Source organism: Oryzias latipes, chromosome 2, assembly GCF_002234675.1.
Source record: "Oryzias latipes chromosome 2, ASM223467v1".
Taxonomy (NCBI): domain Eukaryota; kingdom Metazoa; phylum Chordata; class Actinopteri; order Beloniformes; family Adrianichthyidae; genus Oryzias; species Oryzias latipes.
The window spans coordinates 15,877,415-15,896,957 of record NC_019860.2 but is presented as its reverse complement, the minus strand read 5'-3'; the positions used below and the strand labels follow the sequence as shown (position 1 = coordinate 15,896,957).

At 42.4% G+C, this 19,543-nt stretch overlaps 2 protein-coding genes across 2 annotated transcripts; both read left to right on the top strand.

Moving 5' to 3' along the window:
• LOC101163061 (cordon-bleu protein-like 1) lies at positions 1-3,876 on the top strand. Its single transcript, XM_023965307.1, has 4 exons — positions 1-82; positions 966-1,059; positions 1,670-1,871; positions 1,945-3,876. Exons 2-4 carry the CDS (start codon positions 968-970, stop codon positions 2,248-2,250), a joined length of 600 nt encoding a protein of 199 aa, XP_023821075.1. The 5' UTR covers positions 1-82; positions 966-967; the 3' UTR covers positions 2,251-3,876.
• Positions 3,614-9,390, top strand: LOC111946304 (cordon-bleu protein-like 1). Its single transcript, XM_023949807.1, has 6 exons — positions 3,614-3,658; positions 3,783-3,950; positions 4,026-4,202; positions 4,287-4,389; positions 7,354-8,505; positions 9,034-9,390. Exons 1-6 carry the CDS (start codon positions 3,614-3,616, stop codon positions 9,111-9,113), a joined length of 1,725 nt encoding a protein of 574 aa, XP_023805575.1. The 3' UTR covers positions 9,114-9,390.
• The last annotated feature ends 10,153 nt before the right edge of the window (positions 9,391-19,543 follow it).

The window sequence follows — 19,543 nt, the reverse complement described above, 5'->3', positions numbered from 1 at the left end:
CTCGAAGGCTTGGGGAAAACTTCAGCCTTTTCCACCCTGGAAGGAGTCACTAGTGGCTTTAAATTCACACCAACGTTTTTCGGTAAGTTTTTTTTACCCCCACAAATAAAAAAAATTCTGACGTCACACATTTCTTTTTTGACTTGCCTGCTGTAAATTGGCAAAGCCGGAATTATTTTAAGTTATAGCTAAGTTTTGTCGTTTTAGGTAATCTTTTTATGTTTAAAGACAAAAGTTAAAGTCTTGATAGTAAAATGAGATTCAAAATGATGATTATAGCTACTTAATGCAAATTATTTACAGCTTTGGACGATCCTGTTTCCCATCCGAGGAAAGCTAACGGTTTTTCGTGTGTGTGTGCAAATTCAGGGGAAAAATACGTTTTTGTTTCCTTTTGTGATTTTCTTTTTTTTTTTCAATTTAAAAATCAAGCTATTTTTCAAAAAAAATTTAAAATAACAAAATAATCTGTAAATATTCAGTAAACTATGTCCACTTTTTTAATTATTGAACTATTTGGCTAAATTTTGGGGATGGGAATTCTGCTTGTTTACAAATTAGAAAAGGTTTTTTTGATGGTAAAAAGAAATCAATGTGACAAAGTGCAACACAGATCTTTACAATCTTTAAACTTTTTTTCTTCTTCTTTACAATCTCATTTTTGTGCAAAGCGGGAACATAAAGATGGTTGATTCTCCAACCAGCAGCTGAAAGACCCACTGATGAAAATTATTGGTGATTCTAACAACCTTGTGGCATTTTTTCTTTTCCTGATGGAGGACATATATCTGGGTATTTCTTTATTCAAATCGTTGTGAATCAGGAGCGGTGGACAAAGTATTTGTGACGTAGAAAACATGGTGGGCGGGCCATTAGCTCCCCACTACTAGCTTACTCCGCACTTTTACAATAGATCAAAAGATGATCAAAGTGGAACTTGAACAGAGTCTCCTTCATGTCCGCAGAAATGGATGATCGAGTGAATCCTTTGGAAAGAAATCACTCTCTGTTTGTGGTTCTCCCAGGGGGGGTGGAGAAGAACGCCACTGTTCATGGAAGGTACTTTCTTTTCCACAGTTGTTTCAAGACCCACTCCAGTGAAAATAGTCTGTTTTTGTGTGTGTGTTTTTAACATGTTCTTGTAGTGTTTTGTCATAGCAGAGGGCCTATATAAAATTATTAATGATCAAAAATGCGTTTCTGAGTTTTTCTTAATTCAAGTAGCGTTGGATAAGAAAAACCGGATGCTAGAAAAAGCTCTAATAATTCACATAGTTTCTGAAATGGGCGTGGCAAAGGTTCACCTGGCCACCCTGGCCCGCTTTCAACCCTCATGTGCTCGTCTGAGCTAGCCTTTGGCTCAAAACTGTATTGGATTAATCCAATATTGCTCGCCATTATTTTTGCGCCGCTAATGCTATCTTCAGACTATAAGGGCGCACTCAAAGAGAGCTCTTAGCGACGGGGAGGGGGGTGGGGTTCCTCCAACTGTCCCACCCACAACCCAGAATTTAAACGGCAAAATCTGTTTGATTTTGGCTAAAAACTGAACAATCAGAATTAAAGATTAATGGGAATAATTTGACAAAAAAATATATGATTGTAGTGGGATTTTAAAACCATTATGTGGTTCTGTTTCCCCTCCTCCAATGTTCTCCTCTGTTTTTAGTAAACCTGTGATGGACCTGTTGGTGACTCTGTGTGCTGGTTACCACCTCAATCCCTCTGACTACACGGTGGAGTTTCTGTCCACCAACAAGAACAGCATCAGCTTCAAGCCGAATTCCCCCATTGGTCTGCTGGAGGCCGAGAAGATGGTGCTGAAGCCCAAAGCGACAGAGGAGAAAACCAAGAGACCGTACGTGCCTGAGGTAAAACAAACAATCAAACAAATAAAATCTAAAGCAATAGCTTGACTTCAGAGAGTGGAATGTTTCCTTGCAGGCAACAGTCCGTCTGTTGATCAACTACAAGAAGTCCCACAAGACGGTGGTGCGAGTCAACCCCAACCTGCCTCTGGAGACGCTGCTTCCAGCTGTGTGTGACAAGTGCGAGTTTCACGTGGAAACGACCGTCCTGCTCAGAGACTCTCAGTCCAACGAGACACTGGACCTGAGGCGGAGCTTAAACGATCACGGCCTGAGGGAGCTGTTCGCTAAGGACACGGCCTTAAAGGACCCCACCGTCCCATACCGTCTGAGGCTGGTATGTCATAAGAGACACACAAGGGGTTCACTTTTAATCCTTTGATCTGCTTTCAGTTCTCTGTGAATGTCACATTTGGTCTGATGCCTTTAGAAAAATTCAGTTTGGTTGTAAACCAGGAAAAAATTATGAAAAAAGGAAAACGCGACAAAAAACTGGACATTTTTTAAATCTTTTTCCAACCGATCGATAGTCAAGGAGCTGCTGTAATTAGTGCTGACATGCGATTCATTTTTCTAGGGATTAACTATGACCTGTGAATGAATAATCTATTTTAACCTAATAATTGCTGTGAAAAGCCTTATTTTGAGGTGTTTTCAGTTAAATGAGTGACATTGTGACGAAAAAAAAGATAGAAATACAACTAAAAAGCGGCTTTATAACATTTTTTTTTCTTTACTATAACAGACCTCCAACCTTTTCTTTTTCTCCACCACGAGCCTCCATGGGCCCGGTCCACCCAAAAACCTACAGCACCCGTATGGGTGTCTTCTGACTGGACACGTGTGCTTCGCTTTAAATGAACCAGAGTTCGTTTCCCCCAATAATCCGTGTGGCCGCTTGGAGGTGGTCTCTGTTAGTTTCCAATCGGACTCAGCTTCGCTTAGCTCTGAGATTCCTTCTAGAGAGGGCACTTCTGCTCGCTTACAAACTCAGAAGTTTTTGTTTTTTAGCCGGTCAAAAAAAAAAAAGGGGAGAAATCAAAACGCGAGAGTGCTACAAATCTATCTTCTGTAATCACTTTTTTTTCCCTCCTTTACAATCTTTTTTTTTTGTGCAAACACAAAATTGATTGTGAAAGTGGGAACATAAAGTCTCTCTTGAGGATTATCTGAGACCCACTCTGATGGAAATGAAGTTTTTTTGGTATTTTTAACATGTTCTTGTGGCCTTTTTCTCATGATGGACTTGTATGAATAAAATGAGGCTTAAAATTGCATATATTCAAATCAGTGTGAATCAGGAGCAGAAAAAAAGGTGCCATTTGAGAAAAGATTGTACTTGTGACGTAGAAAACACGGCGGGCGGAGCCGCAAGCTTGACGGCAGTCTGCATGCAGACCAAATGCAAGGTTCAGGACTCTGTCCGGACCAAAGGATTTTTCCCGTCTGAATGCACCCTAAGATTTCATCCCCGTGTTTACAGAGAGGAGAGCTTGTTTCAGCTGCTTTATTGTTTATCGTCAGAACACAAATTTCCACCTTTCTCTCTGCAGCAAATTGCTGCATTTACCGTACAGACACCCCCTGAATCTGCAGTTTGACCTCTTTCTGAGAAAAACAAACGTAGATCTTCCTGAAATACTTCTAACCCAGAATTCATTTGGCTCTAAAACGTTCTTCATTACACGGAAATCTATTAGATTTTACCACCAGTCCATCAACTGAACTCTTAAAAAGTTGCTTTAATGAGACCTCTGGGATCTTTCCTCCCTACATGCATCTTTGAGTCGGTGGGTTTTGTGTTAACACCCTGCAGCAATCAGAGCTGCTGTTAATATCATGTTAACAGCAGCTCTGATTGGTTTAAATCCATTTTAGAGCAAAGTCGGACCAGTTTCTGAACGTTTTTTGTAGTTGGTGCGGCTGTCGAACCTGCAGAGGTCACCTCACCTCCTCCGCTATCCGCTTGTCTGTACACGCTTTGCTGATAATTGTCTCCTAGACCTCCTGAAGAAGGAAAATAAACAGAAGAAAAGAGGATTCTTCAGCCTTTTCCGAAGGAAGAAGAAGAAACATCAGTCGGTACGTGTCCTGCTCCGCCGCATTTTACAATAGGTTTCCGTCAAAGTGATCCACATTGACGTTATTCCCCTGTAGAACGGAACGGCGAGCGCTCCGGCGTCTCCCAGACTCAGCAGAAATGTGGAGCGGGGTTCAGAGTGCAATTCCCTGCCTGCAAACGCGTCCAAGAAGAGGCGAGCGCCCCCGCCGCCAATGCTGGCCTCTCAGAGCGTCTCAGGCAGCCTCAGCAGCTGCGGCGAGCGAGCGGCGCAGGTTTCTGCTTCCTCGTCTCCAAACGCTCAAAAACTTTATTTAATAAACTAACTATTTTTTTGTTTTTTCATTTTTTTGATGCAGATGTCTGTAGAATTTAACTTAATTAGTTCCAAAAGGAAGGCCCCCCTTCCTCCCCCATGTGTGAACGCCGCTCCGGAGTCGACTGCAGACGCAGATGTCGAAGGTAAAATGACCGCTTTGGACTTCTGATCAATTTTGACAAAATCTCTGGATTTGGTTTTTGATTCAAATGATGTTAATTTTGTCCTCTCTGTCGGTTTTGCCTGATCTGCCCCGTTTGTCAGGTTAGTCACTGTCTTGACCAGCAGGAGATTAAATATGCCACGGTAATCCCAGTAGACCTTTTACAGTGTTGTAGAGCAAATCGACGGGATTTAAGTCGACTCGATTCCCCTCAGGAGGTCCGGCGAGAGTGGAGTTAAACCGAGATGAAAATGTCGCAATAAATGGATTGATCATAGGGCTGGGCAATATGCCTTAAAAATAAAAACTTCGATTTTATTAAAATCTCAGATTTTATTTTTTTAAACTCGATTTCCGACTTTTTCCCGACCCCCCCCCCCCCCCCCCCCACTTAAGGAAAGCAATAAGCACAAACGGCAGACAACTTAAAGCAAATGTTGCTTTTATTTAATCAAACGGAGGACAAAATGTAACCCCCATTTCTGGGATGAAAATAATAAATAAACTAACACACTCTTGGAATAAAAGTTAAGTACAAGATTTTTCTCCTTCTGACTCCCTTTTGGATTTGTGTTGTTTTAATAATTTTGTTTTATATAATTGTCTTGTTTTATATCATTTTTCTCTTGTTTTTGTCTTATTTTGTTATTCTACACTTGTTTTCACTTGTCCAAAAATAAAAAGGTTACTTACTTCCTTAAAGTCCCAGCTGTGTTTTAAGTCCCACTTTGTAGTCTAGACTAAAAGGAGGCAAACATTCACCATGAGAGTAGCACCATTTTCTAAAGGATTAACAATATCTGGGGTCTAAGGTTTTAATTCAATCAAGAAACGAAGATGAGGAAGCAGCAGGAATGCCCCCCCCCCCCCCCCCACCCACCCACCCGCTGCCGCCTCTGAAAAAAAAAAAAATCCTCCGGCGGCCGCGTTGCAAATAAATACCGGTACTAGTAATAATTACAACGCAGTATTCTTTATTAACAAATAATAGTAACAACTAACTACTGAACTAACTATATAGGCGTTGTAGAATGAGTATGTGTGTCGGGGCGCTACGTGTGTAGGAGGATGTAGTGCGTACCACGCTACAGCGAGTGAGAGCCTTTGACTGCGATGGGCTTTAGGCCAATGTTGCAGTGTGGGGGGGGTCTCTTCCTCCACGTCTGTGGCAGTAAACCCATACCAGTTCCAAACAACAGATGAGTTTATTCCTTTCTTGGGAACAAACTTCCCACTCTCACCGGTAACCATGCTGTCGCTTGCTGTTTCGAGTGTACTATGACGCTACGGAAGCTCTGGGGAGCCAAAAATGAGCCATTACACAAAAACTCCATTTAGTTATTTTTGACATCGCCCGTAACAAAAAATTTGAATTAATTCATTCAATCGATTTTTCGCCCAGGCCTAATTGATCAGTTAAATGAAGCAGCTTTAGCTTTCCAGCAATCAACCTGGAAAGTCGTATTGCTTTTAACTAGTATTTTAATAGAGCTTCCTTTTAAGATTTACATTGAACCCGACCAGAACAATCACAGTGACCTGTGACCTATGACCTGCCTTTATTTAGGTCACTGGACATTCTGTTCAGGCGATGTTGGATTTTTCTGCAGCTTAGAGAAACATTTTGTGTATTCTGTCAGCAGTTAAGTTAATGAGCACCTCCTTTTTGTCACTCCTCCGCTGTTTTCCCTTTAGAAACAATAGAGTCCAAACTGCTGAATGAGGAAACAAAACGAGTCCCAGCCTGGACTCTGGGCTGAGGAAACACACTTCAGATAGCAGCCAGCTTTCTGCTGTGAGCATCTGTTCTTTGTTGTCCGGCAGATGAAGCCGAGCTTTTCTGACCGATTCCTGTTTTCTTCTCTTGTCCTCCGTCCATCATTCTCTTGGCGTCTTCTTCCTCTGGCTCCGCCCCCTCAGTGACTTATGAAGGGATTTTTTTATATTTAGGCGCTGATTTTTCTACTACTTTTGCATACTTTTTCTGTTTTTGTACTTTTTGTTTTGGTAAGTTTCCAAATCACTTTTTTTTTGCCTTTTGTATAAAAATCTGTCACAGCATGTCACAACAGGTTTCATTATTGATTTACATTCAGCAATCAACATGGAAAAACGGCTCGAAAACCAGATCAGGAATAAAATAATCCATACATTTACTTGAAAATAAATAATCTATTTGTCAGTTTGTCCATTCTTTCAAAGAAAATCCATCATCCCAATGTTCTCTTCAGAGCTCCTGAGGGAGGGGAATTCTCCCTCCTGGTTGTTCAGGCGTTGTGTTTGTTTGTTTGCCAGAAGTTCAAACCTCTTCTACTGGTTCCTCTGTGAGGAATTTATCGGTTTATCTATAATCGAGGACAAAGGCTGGTAAATTTAGAACATCTCCATTTGACTCGAATGATTCTTGTCGATTTTTCTAGTAAGTAAAGCTCAGTTACCACTGATGGTTTGATTCCTAGAGCTTCCTTTGAAGATTTCATGGAGACTTGAGGCTAATGGTGGTTCTCAGATGTTTATTTTTCAATAAACATCTGAGAAGTAGGCCCACATTATAATGCAACCACCACCGTGCCTCTCTGCAGCAAAGGATGAGCAAAAGAAGGCGTTTAAAACTTCAGTGATATTCCCTTCTACAAATACGGTGAAAACACGATAATCTTTTGGAATGCACTTTTCTTTTTGAAGAAAAATTTTAGATATAAAACCCAACGAGGCTGGCTTTTCTAATTTTATTGACCCAAACCCAAATGGATTTTAACTTTTAACTTTTTAGCTTTATTTTTTTTTGTTTCAGATCCTTATGTCAGGGTGTTCTTTAGAAGTTTTTATCAGTACATGATTTTATATACTTCTCTATAGAATAATAATAATAATTCTGCAGAATTTCTTTTAAACAAGCCTTTGTTTAAAGAAAAAACTGTTGTCTTGGATGTTTGGCCTACAGAATCCCTCCACCCTTTAGAGGAGCAGAAAGATGGCGAGGGGTCCCAGTCTGCAAACTCCGCACCAGGCTCTTCGTCCCCTCCTGGTCGTCCGCTGTCTCCGCCTCTGTCCCCTGAAGGCTCTAAACTCCACCCGCCTACGTTTTTGGGGAAAGACTTATCGGACGCTCGCTTGGCTCTCGCCAAAGTCCTGACGTCCTCCGTGTCTAAAGGCACGCTTGCCAAACGTTTAAGGAGTTCTGCCTCCTTCCCGAAATTCAACGTCTCCTCCTGCATTTCCGTGACTTCTGACCGACAAGAGAGCAAGGACATTCGCGTGGCGCTGGAGTCTGTTCTGGATTTGAACCTTCCAACTGAGGCCGAGGATGTTCAGAGGAGAGGGATGACGACGTTTACGGTGGTTCCCACAAAGAAGCTGAACAATGTTCCTGAGAAACTATTGGCTAATGAAGAGCGTGTCAGTGAGGAAGAGGAGGAGAAAGGGAATCCGCCGCCTCCTGAAGGAGCAGAAAGCATGAACTCAGAAGTACTTGAGGCGTTCTGTCAATCAACTCCAGGGGACGACACCCCAGCCTCTCCTCCATCTCTGAATGATTCAGACGATCAGAACACCCCAGAAAAGCCGTCATCTGACGCTGATGAGAAGAAAACGGAAGAGAATGAAGATGAGGAGACACCAGCAGCACCATCAGACCTCAAAGACGGAGAAAACCTCAATGAAGGCCTCACTAATGCCGACAATCAGAAGGAAATCCTTCAAAGTCTCTCAACCAACCATGGTATTCCATGTGAGGAGGCGAAAGCTGCCCAGAATGCTGTACAAGAGGAAGAGGACATTGCATTCCCTCCTCCTCCTCCTCCTGTCTTCTTCAAAGATGACAGTGAGGTCCCATTCTCTTCGGCTCTGTGTCCTTCAGAAGCAGACAGTTCAGTCCTGAACGAGCACACGGAAGAATCCGGCCAGGATCCGACGTGTGTCTCGGCCGCATCGGAGTCGCCTCTGGAGAAGAGGCCTGCGGCTTTATCCAGGTTCGCTGAGGCGGTGGCCATGGCCGTCCACCGCTCCGGCCGACAGAGCCTCAGCAAGACTCCAGAGGTTTCCGGCGATCCACGCGGTGCACTTCAGCCACCAGCCATGTCCACATATCAGTACGGTAAGCCACGAGTGCTTTTCTGTCACTTTGATACATTCCAGCCTACGGCCGGGACGCTCTGAGCTGTCCTTGAATGAAGAAAAATAACTTGATTGGTTGTCAGAAAGTGGATTCTATTTGGGAGGTCTGCAGGTTTTTCTTTAAAGTAACATCTTCATCACTGAAAGCTTGGTATGGGACCTCCGCAATTGTAACTATACAACTAATAGCTCACAGCCTTTGCCGTTGATGCAGATAACCTTAGCAGGTGCTATGCAAAGAAAGACATGGGAAGCTTTGAAAGGCATCAATATGCCAGAAATACCAAAGATTTGGACTGTTTTTCTCTTGCAACCATTGATTAAAAATGCTCTCCTTCCATCACAGATGTTTAGAGAAACATCTGTGGCCAATGTGCTATTGGGTTTTAGTGTTCTTACCTTATTAGACTGCAGCTCCAGTGCTTACGTTCTTTTGATTACCGATACCCTTTGAATGTGATCGCTTCATCCGTTGCGGTTGTCTCTTCCGTGCCGGTGCGTATTTCAGGAAGTTGGAAAGATCAGGGAGCAGGAGGCATCGTTTTATTTTCACCAGGATCAGCGAAGACAAAACAGGTGGGATTATAATCTGTAAATCCAAGGAAAGCAGCTTGTTTGACGCAGGGTTTCCTCTAGAGTTCATACTATTCTACATCTCATTTAGTTAGTTTGAAAACAATCTTTTGTAATGCAGTTTTTGAAATGAACTGTCACTCTTTATTTTAGCTATTTATTCCAGCATGTCATGATGATGTTTGAAGTTTCACTCTCATCAAACTATTGTGTTTGGCCTGTAATTAAAGCTTTCCATTTTTTATAAGCATAAAGCCAAAGTTATGATCTCCAGGTGCTTTAACATCTTTGTATTTTCCCGCACAGGTGCCTGAGCTGCTGTCACACTCCTGAACGTGGAAATTCAGGCTTCAGCACTATCCAGGATTTCTCTACAAACTGCATCAGTTTCAAGAAAGTTAAATAAGAGAACTGTTTGTCTTTGTTTTCCTGTTCCAAGTTTCGTTAGTGTTTCTTTCTCGTTTTGTCATCAGAATTCATGTTCGGTCTAGAACCAAACGTTTTCTTTTCTAAAAAAACGAAACCAAGCAGGACCTGAGTTCTTTTTTTTTTTTTTTAAAGATTGATGCACGTGTGCCAATACAAACTCTTCTTCAGTTTTGTGAATAACAGAAGACATTACCTGCAGAAAATAATATACTTTTGTGCCAGGATTTGCTTTATATTGTTAAACCTGAAATATAGGGCTCTGTCTGAGTTGAAGTAAAGTTTTTGTCCAGTAGGTGGCAGTGCAGGGTAAGTTTTAAAACAGTATTTATTTTGCCGGATATGCTGCTTGAACATAAATTTTAATTCAGCGGATTTTTAAAAGGAAATATATTTGGTCATTTTTTTGTATTCTTTCAGAGTCATGAATGAGATGGCGGGATTATCCTTGTGCTGCCTCTGAGGATTTCTCTTTTTGTTCATCGTGAGCTCATGAATTATTGAATGTAGACATCAGAATTCCTTGCATTTCCATGTATAAAAAAACAACAACTAAGTTTTGGGAGAAGTCGGTTGTATGCCAAGCATCTCCTCAATAAACTCAGTCCACTTTCCTCACATGCACACGCTGTTTGTCTTTATCGGACCCACACCTTGGGGCTAAACTGCACAGCTATACTTGGGTGCCAAAAGAATCCGCAGTGCTTTACGTATCGATCCGGCCCTGGCTTTGGAGGAACAGTGAGGAGCTCAGAGCTGAAGACCAAGCCAGAACCGCCCGTGGCGAAAGCTCCCTTGCCAGGCCTGGACTGAGTGGGCTTGCTTCAAGACCCCCCCCCCCCCCCCCCCCCCCTCCCTCTCCTCCCTCACTCCCTACCTACCTAAAGACGGAGGAGGAGAGCGAGGACGGCGGCTTGCTGGTGGATGATGGGAGGCGACCGTTGACCCTGTCGTGTTTCTGCCGCACTACCCCCAGAGGGAGCGCCCGGCCCTCAAGGGCACCGCCGTGTCACGCTGCCGTTGTCATGGAGAATGCCATTACCACCCCAGAGGCGGAAAACCTGCGTCCAACGGTTGGATAGATATATTTTTATAAAGAAGAGAAACGCACACGGTGGAGAGGCCCGCTTCCTGGCCATAGTGATGATTTCCAGTGTAAGTGACAACTTTGGCATTAGCTTTGGAAAGGTTGAGCCTGAAACCCGCGTTCCTGATCGTCCAGAGGAGAAGAATTCTCAACGCCGGCAAAACAAAATGCTGATCTGTCGGACACAGTTACATCTTTAACCGACTTTTAGGACATTCTCCCAGAACTAAGTAACAGAAAAAATAAAATAAAAAAGCTTTGAATGTTCCAAGTCACATTTGGGGTGGCTACAGTGTAGCTGAGCACACCTGACCCCACTCTGCCATCATTTTTAGACGTTTGGCAGCTAAATGTTATAGGAATCAAATGAAGCCTTTAATGTTTAAAAGTGTCACTCTGTTAATCTTTTGATCTACTTCAAAACCGTTTCTAGTGGTCTTAAAATTTGGATTAAGCCAATTTTTTTTTCTTTTTTGACAAAAAAAAAAGTAAAAACCTGTTTAGTAAAAAGAAAGCACACATTGCAAAATAAATCCTTCCAGACTCATTGAGCTGGGAATTGGTACACACCAACACACAGGGAAATGCAGAGGAACCCCCCCCCCCCCCTCCTGTTATTGAGAGTTCTCTGTTTTAGTGGCGAGCAATATGGTAGCTATCCAGTTTTGTATCGGATGTCGGCTCGGACAAGAAAACGAGGACGCACGTGGATCTGGTCGTCTACAAGTGGATGCAGAGCCGGCAGCTTGTGGCCCCGCCCAGTGTATTTTCTACATAGATAATACAATCTTTTTATCTGTATTTGAATAAAGAGGTATTCAGAAATGAAAATGTAAGATTTATTGTCTTTTATACATATTCTCCACAACAAAAAGACCCATAAATATGTTAAAAACATTGCAGTGTTTTTTCGTTTTTTATATGCTGAATGACCCTCAAAGAAATGACCCATTTGAAGAAATATCATTTGATTACAAGAAATCAATATCTTTTAATAAAACAACTGAAGTGACACTAAAATGTTTTATAATTCAAGAGTCGTCTGGCTCTCACTTTTGTCAGGGGGAGTAAAGAAAGAAAAAAAAGGTATGCCCAAATAAAAATGTCCAGATTGAGTCAAGTCTTTGCCTTTTCTTGCAATTGGAATTATTACAAATATCTTTCTTTGTGGATGCAGAAAAGGTCTTTCATTGGTTAACTTTCTAATTGCTAGAAAAAATGTACTTGATCGATGTGATAGAGAGTTTCATTTGCTAAATAAAGATCTTTCAAAGACTTGATGATTCACTTTCCAAATCAGATGAATCTGAGTTAAGTAACAGATAATTCTGTTATTCTGAATCACGGACAACGTTTTTTGCTGCTACAAACTCCAGTCAGAGCTTTACTTCAAAGTTCACAGCAGTAGATCATCGGTGTTGGTCCTTTGGATCAGAAGGCCTTTTTCCTTGCTCTTCACTGTCAGTGGTTAGACGTCGGCTCTTCGTCTGACTCACTGCAAGTGTGAAAATAACTCCACAACCAAATACATGCTGCTACATATACAACGTATGTATACAAAAAAATGTAGCTTTTTCTGACCAATTACATCTGATAGCTTAGAAATAACAAAGTGTAACAGCTCACCGGATCTTGGCGATAAGTCAAATAGCGGCACAAGGATGGGGGGGGGGGGGTAAATGTGAGCATTTTATTGTAATTTCTTATCTTCTAATGAAACAAAGTAGTTTTGTGACCTGTTCAAACTAAATTGACAACTCTTGGAGGACAGATTTGGATTTCTGTGTTAGTTAGACAAAACTTGACATAATTACTTGATTTAACATTTGAAATCCACTGGATTACCATGAACTTTTTAGGCAAGGAAAATGCATTTTGGAAAAAAAAAAAAGATCCTCTGGTTGCCCTTTAGTATGGAAAAAATAGGATCAAGAAAGAAAACATGTCAAAATTTAGAATTTTTAGTTTTTTTTTTTTAAACCTTTCGATTTTGAAATTTATTCTAAAAAGATTTACCATTATTGATACTTTTTTTCATGACTTCTATAAAATCGATAAACTTCTTAATTTTGAAAAAAATTTTTTTTTTTTTACTTCATATGTTCATGAATTGACTTAAATAAATAAATTAGTTGTTTAGAAACTCTGAATGAGTTTGGAGTTTTGGAAACTGCAAGAAAGTTGGACGTCACTCATGATAATGTGGTGAGAGTTTTCGTCTCGAGTTCGATCTCGCAACTTCTCGCAACTTGTTTTTTATTTTTTTTTATTTTATTTCCACTTCGACACATTTTGAATTTGAAAAGAATCCGCACAAAACTTAGCCCACCCACCATATTGACAAAGCCGCTGCTTTAAATCCAATCCATAATCGTTGGCCCACTCATATGGAGGTAATTCACGTTTAGCATTTATTTATTCCTTCATCTTTTCATTCATCTCTAGTTAGTTCTCCAACTGATGTCTGCTTGGTGGTTAGAAAATGCCTGAAAGCTGCTAGAAGTGGGAATGTGATTATAAAACAGCGAGTAGGCTCGAGGCGTGCTTCACTGCATCCACCATGTGTGTTAGGGGCGCTCATGTGTATTGTAGACGGCTAATATATGTGTGTTTACATGACACCTCTATGCTTGGGTAGAAATAATCAATAGATGAATCACCCAAAGCAGTGGAGCTCTCTGCAGGCAGAGAGCTGCAGCTTAATGCTATTCTTTTCATTCACCTTGGGAATGGCATCCATCAGGCCTCCCCCCGAAATTGAGGCACGGTTGCCTAAAACATCGCTAGCGCTCGAGGGGCTGCTTGGAAAGTGATGCAGGGAGAGCGCAGTTGACCCCTCACCTTCCCTGTGTTTTTGCTTGCTTCTCGACTCTCTGGCGGAGCGGCAAATCACGGAGTTCCTGCCTCATTGGCATTGTCAGACGCTTACAGTGGTGTTTCTCAGTGCTGCGCTGCTGGTTAACTGGTTCAAATGTTATGGAAATTATATTTACCTCTTCTTTGATCCAGTAAACTCCAAACAGAGAGACCGTTTTTTTTCCCTTCCAGTTTGGGGAAAGACTTGAGAAGGTGCTATAAATACAAAAAAGCAGGGAAAAAGAGATGTCTTCAACTGGGCTGTGTGCTGCTAAAATCAATCAGATGTGTGAAAATCTCTGTAGAGCTTGAGGATTGTATGTGTAACGCAGCTGCAGATTTTGATGGAAGCCAAAGAGTTTTTAGTGTCTTCAAACAGGTCTAGATCACAGCCCATTTAAGGTGTAAAATGTTTCAGTAGTGGATCTTAAAACACTATGGTCCTCGGCAAAAGCTCGTGCACTCTGGTGTAGATCAGAGATGCAAACTAATGTCTGCCCAATACAAAAGGTGATTGTTTCTGCAGAAGTGAATCCTGCAGGGGTGGAAATGGTGAAAAAACAGTGACATGAAAACTGTTTATTTAACTTAACACTTAACAGTTTGGAAACCATCTAATTGGGATGTATTGAGGAGAAAATCGGAGGCCTTACTGAGCTATCTGGTAATGAGCATGTGTTGTACCTTAAAGAGTATGCCTGCAAAAATAAAACGCGATATCAAGCTGTGCAATAGACATATCGCAAAGTCTTGTTAAGATTGCGATAAATGGTCACCTTAAATGTGCTTAAACCACCTTATGGCAGTATGAAGTATTAAGCAAATCAAATAAATCCCTCTATGCATTTGGACAATCAGGTGGACCCCTTTACGTTGTTGACCAATCGAATGGACCCCTTTGATCTTAGATGCCTTTAACTTTCTTTTGGGGGTGGGGGTAATAGACCAAAAAGAAATAATAATAATAAAATATAATAAAAAAAATAATATGTTAAGATAGAAATAACAATATGGAGAGAAAAAAATGAAATAAAATAAAATACAGTGGTAATGGTCAGTCTATGATGGCCAGATTGTCCTGTATTTATTATTTAAATATCATACATAGTGAAAAGGTGACATTAAATGGTTTTCGATCCAATCCCCATACTGAGCAAGCAAATGAAGAAAAAGTCCCTCTAAATAGAAGAATAGGAAAAAAAATCAAAAGTAGATTTAGACACAGTTAACTGACACTCTGCCACTGGAAACATCTGTTTTAAAGCTAAACTTGTAGGTAGTGGCTGCAGCACCTAGAGTAGGGTTGGCTTATGCGTCGATCTCAAGATATACAGTACAGACCACAAGTTTGGACACACCTTCTCATTCAAAGAGTTTTCTTTATTTTCATGACTATGAAAATTGTAGATTCACACTGAAGGCATCAAATCTATAAATCAACACATGTGGAATTATATATAACAAAAAAGTGTGAAACAACGGAAAATATGTCACATTGCAGGTTCTTCAAAGTAGCCACCTTTTGCTTTGATTACTGCTTTCCACAGTCTTGGCATTCTCTTGATGAGCTTCAAGAGGTAGTCACCTGATATGGTGTTCCAACAGTCTTGAAGTCGTTCCCAGAGATGCTTAGCACTTGTTGGCTCTTTTGCCTTCACTCTGCGGTCCAGCGCACCCCAAACCACCTCGATTGGGTTCAGGTCTGGTGACTGTGGAGGCCAGGTCATCTGGGGCAGCCCCCATCACTCTCCTTCTTGATCAGATAGCCCTAATACAGCCTGAAGGTGTGTTTGGGGTCATTGTTCTGTTGTACAGAGCTGCCCGTGCTGACCTGAGGAAAGGGGTTTGAAAAAGCTAAGATGGACCACAGGAGGACCATAGAGTCCCATCGGTCCGGCAACAACACGCGGGAGGTGTGGAAGGGCATACATCACCAACTACAGGGGCTGTCAAGTAACTACAGACCATCTGAGTCCAGCGCTAGCAGAGGAGCTGAACAACTTCTTTGCACGCTTTGACGCTCCAAAACAACAGAACTCTGCCGCACCAGCCCCAGTCTCACCCCCAATCCCATCCAGCTCCACCAGCTCCACTTTTCCAATCACGCCACCAACGGTGATTGAGGACGCCGTCAGGAAGACGCTCCTAGCAGTGAACCCCAAAAAGGCAGCCGGGCTGGATGGAGTTCCTGCGCGTACTTACAGCGTGTGCTCCTCAGCTCGCACCTATCTTCAAAGAGATCTTCAACCTCTCCCTGGCCCAGGCAGTGATACCTCCCTGTCTGAAATCTGCCACTATCATCCCAGTGCCGAAAAAATCTCCCATCTCCAGCCCCAACGACTACCGTCCAGTGGCGCTCACTCCAGTAATCATGAAGTGAAGTGCTTTGAGAGACTGGTCCTCCGGCACATCAGTGATCACCTCCCCCCAGACCTCGACCCCCACCAGTTTGCAAACCGGTCTACAGAGGATGCCATCACCTTAGCCCTGCATGCAGTGCTGAGCCACCTGGAGGAGCAGCAGAGCTATGTCCGGATGCTCTTTGTGGACTATAGCTCTGCCAACAATACAATCATCCTAGACATACTGATCAGAAAATTGGACACTTTAGGCCTGCTCTCGTCACATGTTTCTTGGATAAAGGACTTCCTCACTGACCGGCCCCAGGCTGTGAGACTGGGCCCCCACTTCTCCCCAACACGCACACTAAGCACTGGCTCCCCACAGGGCTTTGTGCTGAACCTACTCCTCTACTGCCTCTACACCCACAACTGCAGTCCGCAGCACGAGAACATCCTCATCGTGAAGTTTGCTGATGACACCACAGTCGTTGGACTCATCTCAAAGGGAGACGAGGCAGCCTACAGGGAAGAGGTCCTGAAGCCGGCAGCTTGGTGCTTAGACAACAACTTAACTCTGAACACCAAGGAAATCATCGTGGACTTCAGGAGGCAGAACACCGATCCAACCTCTACATCAATGGAGAGCGTCTGGAGAGGGCCCGCAAACAGACCAAAAGTTTGGACACACCTTCCCATTCATTTGAATCAGTGATGAAAGTCTTCCGGGAATTCCCGGAAATCCGGGTTTTTGAGCAAACCGAACGTACTTTCCGGGAAATAAAGACCTGATCTTTACGGACAAATCGCTTTCCGGATGAAAAAATGGTCTGAAATCGGCGAATTTTAGCTTTATTTTCTATATTTCTCCGCGGATCGCTTCCTCTATGGTCGCGGCCATCTCTCGTCTTCCCGGCCTAATTGACCAATGACGGGACGTTTTAGTTGCTTTCGGATGCGTCGACGGGTCTGATTGGCTCTGTCTGCACCACGTGGTCAGCGTGACTTGCTTCCCTAGAGACCAAAACTGGCTGACCCACGCTAAACTTTCACAAACAAATCTGAAGAGTTTGCGATCAAATTTGTGTTAAAATAATGGCAGGCATCGTCATTATTGAGCGTGGTCACGACCTCAGTTGTGAGAAGACGATAAAAAACAAATTGAAGTGGTCTTGGCTGGAAAAAAAATATTTTTAAGGTAGTGTAGGTCAAATACTTTTTGTGTAAAATAATCTCAAAACCAAATTCAGAAATAATTTCAGTTTTAGTTTTGAGTTTCAGTTTTTATTTTGAATACATTTCTCTATCTAATTTATTTGTATTTCCTAATTACCATGATTTAGTTCAGTATAGTTGACATTAATTATAAGTATTTGATGGTTTGGACCAAGACTCCCTTAAAAAAGAATGTTTACAATGTTTAATTTAGTTTGTATGTTTGTTTTGATATTTCCCAGATTACTTAGTATTGGTGTTAAAGAATTGATGTATTATGTTATAGAAAGATAGTTTAAATAGATCCCATATTTTGATGTAATTATAGTTTGAGAAAACAGTGCAAGTGAATGTTGTACATCAGTCATTTCTAAAGCAGAAATAATGTATAAATAACTGAGGTATTTTCATAGAATATCATAGTTACTGGTGTTCTTTTTGCCATTTGGGGCTTTGATGTTACTATATTTTAGCAATTGTATCTTTTGCAGATTTTAGGAAAAGCTTAGATTGTAGGATTGTTATACTTTGAGCAATGATCCAAATTCTTTTTTAGGACCAGGAAGTCCTTAATGTTAAGTCAAACTAGGGGTTTGAATGACAAATGATGATGCTCCAATTAGTCTTAGTTTCTTGATTAAGAAGTGAATAACGAGCTGCCAGAATGTACCAGAATGCATCTAAGACTATGTATTTTTCAAAAATTTCTCTCTGCGCCGCCATATCGCTCAAAGAAAAGTTCAGGGATTTTTTCCTTGCCTGACTTTCATCACTGTTGAATGAGAAGGTGTGTCCAAGCTTTCGGTCTATACTCTATATATATATATATAGTATATAGTATATATTTATATATATACATATATATACATACAAGCTGTGGAAAACCACCCTTGAAGCCAATGGGAAGCCACTTGCACAAGTGTCCATCAAATTTGGGATATACCAAGGGGATGCCCTGTCCCCACTGCTGTTCTGCATAGGTCTGAACCCCCTCAGCCAATTAATCAACAAGACTGGCTATGGATACCGACTCAGAAATGGGGCCAACATCAGTCACCTCCTCTACATGTATGACATCAAGATATATGCTAAGAGCGAGCGTAACATTGACTCCCTGATCCACACCACCAGGATCTACTGTATTGACATTGGGATGTCATTCGGGCTCGAGAAATGCAACCGGATGGTGACAAAGAGAGGCAAGGTAGTCCACACAGGAGGGGTCTCACTCCCAGAAGGAACAATAGCAGACATTGAGGACAGTTACAAGTACTTTGGAATTCCGCAAGCAAATGGCAACCTGGAGCAGGCAACAAGGAAAGCTGCAACAGCTAAATACCTCCAACGAGTAAGGCAAGTCCTGAGAAGTCAGCTCAATGACAAAAATAGGATCCGGACAATAAACAGCTATGCACTGCCAGTTATCAGATACCCTGCAGGAATAATAAGATGGTCAAAGGAAGAGATACAGACCACGGATGTTAAGACACAAAAGCTCCTCACCATGCATGGAGGGTTCCATCCAAAATCCAGCACCCTGCTACTGTATGCTAGCCTCAAAGAAGGAGGCCGAGGACCAGTGAGTGTAGAAGCCACTATCCAGGATGAAACATCCAAGATGCATGAGTACATCAAGCTCAAGGCCCCAACTGACAGTGTGCTCAGTGAATGTCTCAGGCAATGGAGAGCAGAGGATACAGTGCTGGAGGACAGATCCTAATGGGAGGACAAACCCCTGCATGGGATGTACCACCGGACCATAACTGAAGTGGCTGATATCAAGAAGTCAGAAAGGACTGGCCCACAGGACAGCACGGAAGCGCTCATCCTGGCAGCTTAGGAACAAGCCCTGAGCACCAGAGCGATAGAGGCTCAGATCTACCACACCAGACAAGACCCAAGGTGTAGGCTGTGCAAAGAGGTGCCTGAAACAATCCAGCACATAACTGCAGGGTGTAAGATGCTGGCAGGGAAAGCATACATGGAGCGCCACAATCAAGTGGCTGGAATATTATACAGGAACATGTGTGCAGAATATGGACTGGAAACCCCACGGTCAAAATGGGAAACACCTCCGAAGGTGGTAGAGAATGAGAGGGCAAAGATCCTGTGGGACTTCTAGATCCAGACTGATAGGATGGTAATGGCGAACCAACCAGACATCGTAGTGGTGGATAAAGAACAGAGGAAAGCCGTTGTGGTGGATGTGGTGGTGCCAAGCGATGGGAACATCAGAAAGAAGGAACATGAGAAACTGGAGAAATACCAGGGACTCAGAGAAGAACTGGAGAAAGCATGGAAAGTGAAGGTGACAGTGGTGCCTTTGGTAATTGGAGCACTCGGGGCAGTAACCCCCAAGCTGGAGGAGTGGCTACAACAGATACCTGGAAAGACCTCAGACCTCTCAGTCCAGAAAAGCGCAGTGCTAGGAACAGCTAAGATACTGCACAGGACCCTCAAGCTCCCAGGCCTCTGGTAGAGGACCCCAGCTTGGAGTAGAAACCACCCGCGGAGTGTTTTTT